Source organism: Anoplopoma fimbria, chromosome 22, assembly GCF_027596085.1.
Source record: "Anoplopoma fimbria isolate UVic2021 breed Golden Eagle Sablefish chromosome 22, Afim_UVic_2022, whole genome shotgun sequence".
In the NCBI taxonomy this organism is placed as follows: Eukaryota; Metazoa; Chordata; class Actinopteri; order Perciformes; family Anoplopomatidae; genus Anoplopoma; species Anoplopoma fimbria.
Window position 1 is genome coordinate 12,533,118 of NC_072470.1, and position 2,500 is coordinate 12,535,617.

The window sequence follows — 2,500 nt, forward strand, 5'->3', positions numbered from 1 at the left end:
AGGTGTTTTTTTTTTTTTTTTTTTTTTTTTTTATCTTTGTCGGAAATAGATCTGATGTGCTAAATTGATTATGGAACAGCCTTCGCCGAAAACAATCTGATGTGGGGAACGTTTAAGTCGTATGACTGATCAGCTGTTTCCCTTTCGGCAACTTCCTGGATTATTCCCTTGAGTGCAATAATGCGTGAAAACAATTCAAACTTTCTCCATTTCAGACAGTTTGACAGCCAAGCTGACTCATTTTGTTTTTCCGGTTTGCGTCGTCGCCTTCTTCTAAGACAGCCATGAGAAAACTTCTGACCGAACTACACTGTAGCTGAGTTAACTCGCTCCAAACCAGTTGATGGAAATGCACCACATTCATTTCTTTTTTTCTTTTTTTTGCAACATTTCACATCTGACAATTGAATTTAGACACGAGTCAAGAGACAGGAGCTCATGCTACAAATACGTCTTGAATAAATAATCTTTTCCTGTTGGTGACCAAACTTGGAGAGATTCAAAATCAATGTAGTCCAGCCAAATCAAAATGGCCCTCACCAGTCATCTCAAGACTATTGGAAGTAGTGGAGATATTTAACCTGAAAAAGATCGTAATACTAATGAACACTTTTATCCTCTCTCCCATTCTATTTCCTTTCTTTCTCTCTCTCTCTCTCTCGCTGACTATCCTCTCCCCTTTTGTCCTCTCCCTTTTCTCCCCCTAGGGAAGAGTTTCACTCTGACCATCACTGTGTTCACCAACCCTCCTCAGGTGGCCACGTACCAGAGAGCCATTAAGATCACAGTGGACGGCCCGAGAGAGCCACGACGTGAGTGACAACGACACACACACATGTTGACGTTTTCCTCCTCAGCATATAATGACATGTGGAGTCCCACAGGGTAACGGCCCTATATTCAGGTTCAGCAGGAGCGTCGTCAATCTTCTGAAGCCGGATCAATGATCTGAATTGATTTCATAAAATTAGATGAATTCTAAATGACGCATCAACACGTACCTACCCAAAATGACACTACTCGTATTTGAACATCTGCTCAGACAGCAGAAGAAAACATCCGCTCTGATTGGTCAGCTAGCCCGCTCTGTTGTGATTGGTCAAGGTTTCACATTTCCAAAAACTCTTACTCCGGAGATCCAGCTCCGTCTCTCTCTTTTGTTGTTTGACGGCCAAACTAGCCGGAAGGAGTTTTACGTCACTTCCGTAACATTATAACCTCATAAAGTTACGTTGTGACCTCATAAAGTTACATCGTGACCTCATAAAGTTACATTGTGACCTCATAAAGTTACATCGTGACCTCATAAAGTTACATTGTGACCTCATAAAGTTACATTGTGACCTCATTTAGTTACATTGTGACCTCATAAAGTTACATTGTGACCTCATAAAGTTACATTATGACCTCATAAAGTTAGGGAGGTGAAGGAGAGAATTCAATGGAGCCGTTTCAGGAGCTCAGGAGCTTCTGGGGGGGGGTAACTCCTTTTAGGCGTGGACTTCAGGTTTTACACTCCACGGACCTTTTACATGTACAAAAATATATATAACACACTAAAGAAGAGGGAAAAAGTGGAAAAGCATAATAGGACCACTTTAACATAACCACTACTACCACAGTTAACATATACAGATATTTAAAAGCAATAATGTTAAAAATGTTAGCATTGGATGTAAAATGGGGTTTTGAACATTCCTTATATTGAGATACAGTCCATCAATTGAAAACAAATTGATAACATTAGCATTAGGGTAAAGAAACTTCATCAAGATATTCCTTTTTAATACACTCAGTACATTTGATCTTCAGGCACTATTTATAGGTCCCTTCTTATGTTGCAAACCAGCCTCAGGGAGCTGGACCGTCGTTTAATACCGAACTGTACAGGACACTGCTTGGATCTAATGTCTGTCTGTTGTATGTCACAAACATGTATTGTCATCTAGATACTTAGTGAAGACATGCCTCTAATCCCTTCAGTGAGTCAATAAGGAACCTGATGCAACACCGAGTTCCTCTCCCACTCGGTGTGATGCAACATGGGGATTTCTAATGGCAGATGACAACAGCAGAGAGAGAGAAACCGATGCTTTTTTTGTGCTAATAGACACTTACACGCAGTCCGTCGTATGAATAACTGTGATTCATGTTCGGTGGAAATGAACTGAGCGACACTGGTCAGAGGAGACGTGAGGTGACACAGAGAGAGAGGAAGACTCCTGCCAGCTCCGCTCAGCTGTGAATAACCATCACTCGTCTCTAACTCGCCCACACACACACATATACACACACACACAAACACTCAGTATAAATACACACACATGCACACTTCCCCCCATTGGGAGGAAGTGCCTGTAACTGGAGCTCAGTCTCAGTGCTTTGAAGTGCAGCCAACACCACAGACAGCGTGACAGACCACCACACACACACACACACACACACACACACACACACACACACACACACACACACATACAGGGAGACAGCCAGACCCCTA

The 2,500-nt window shown here is 42.2% G+C and overlaps 1 protein-coding gene across 4 annotated transcripts in view; it reads left to right on the top strand.

The window, feature by feature from the left end:
- Nucleotides 1-2,500, top strand: part of runx1 (RUNX family transcription factor 1) — a 47,353-nt gene that overhangs the window by 38,872 nt on the left and 5,981 nt on the right. For all 4 annotated transcript variants that reach the window (XM_054623535.1, XM_054623533.1, XM_054623534.1 and 1 more), the window contains one exon: nucleotides 708-812. In XM_054623535.1, coding sequence (XP_054479510.1) covers nucleotides 708-812 — 105 coding nt within the window. The remainder of the gene's footprint in view (nucleotides 1-707; nucleotides 813-2,500) is intronic.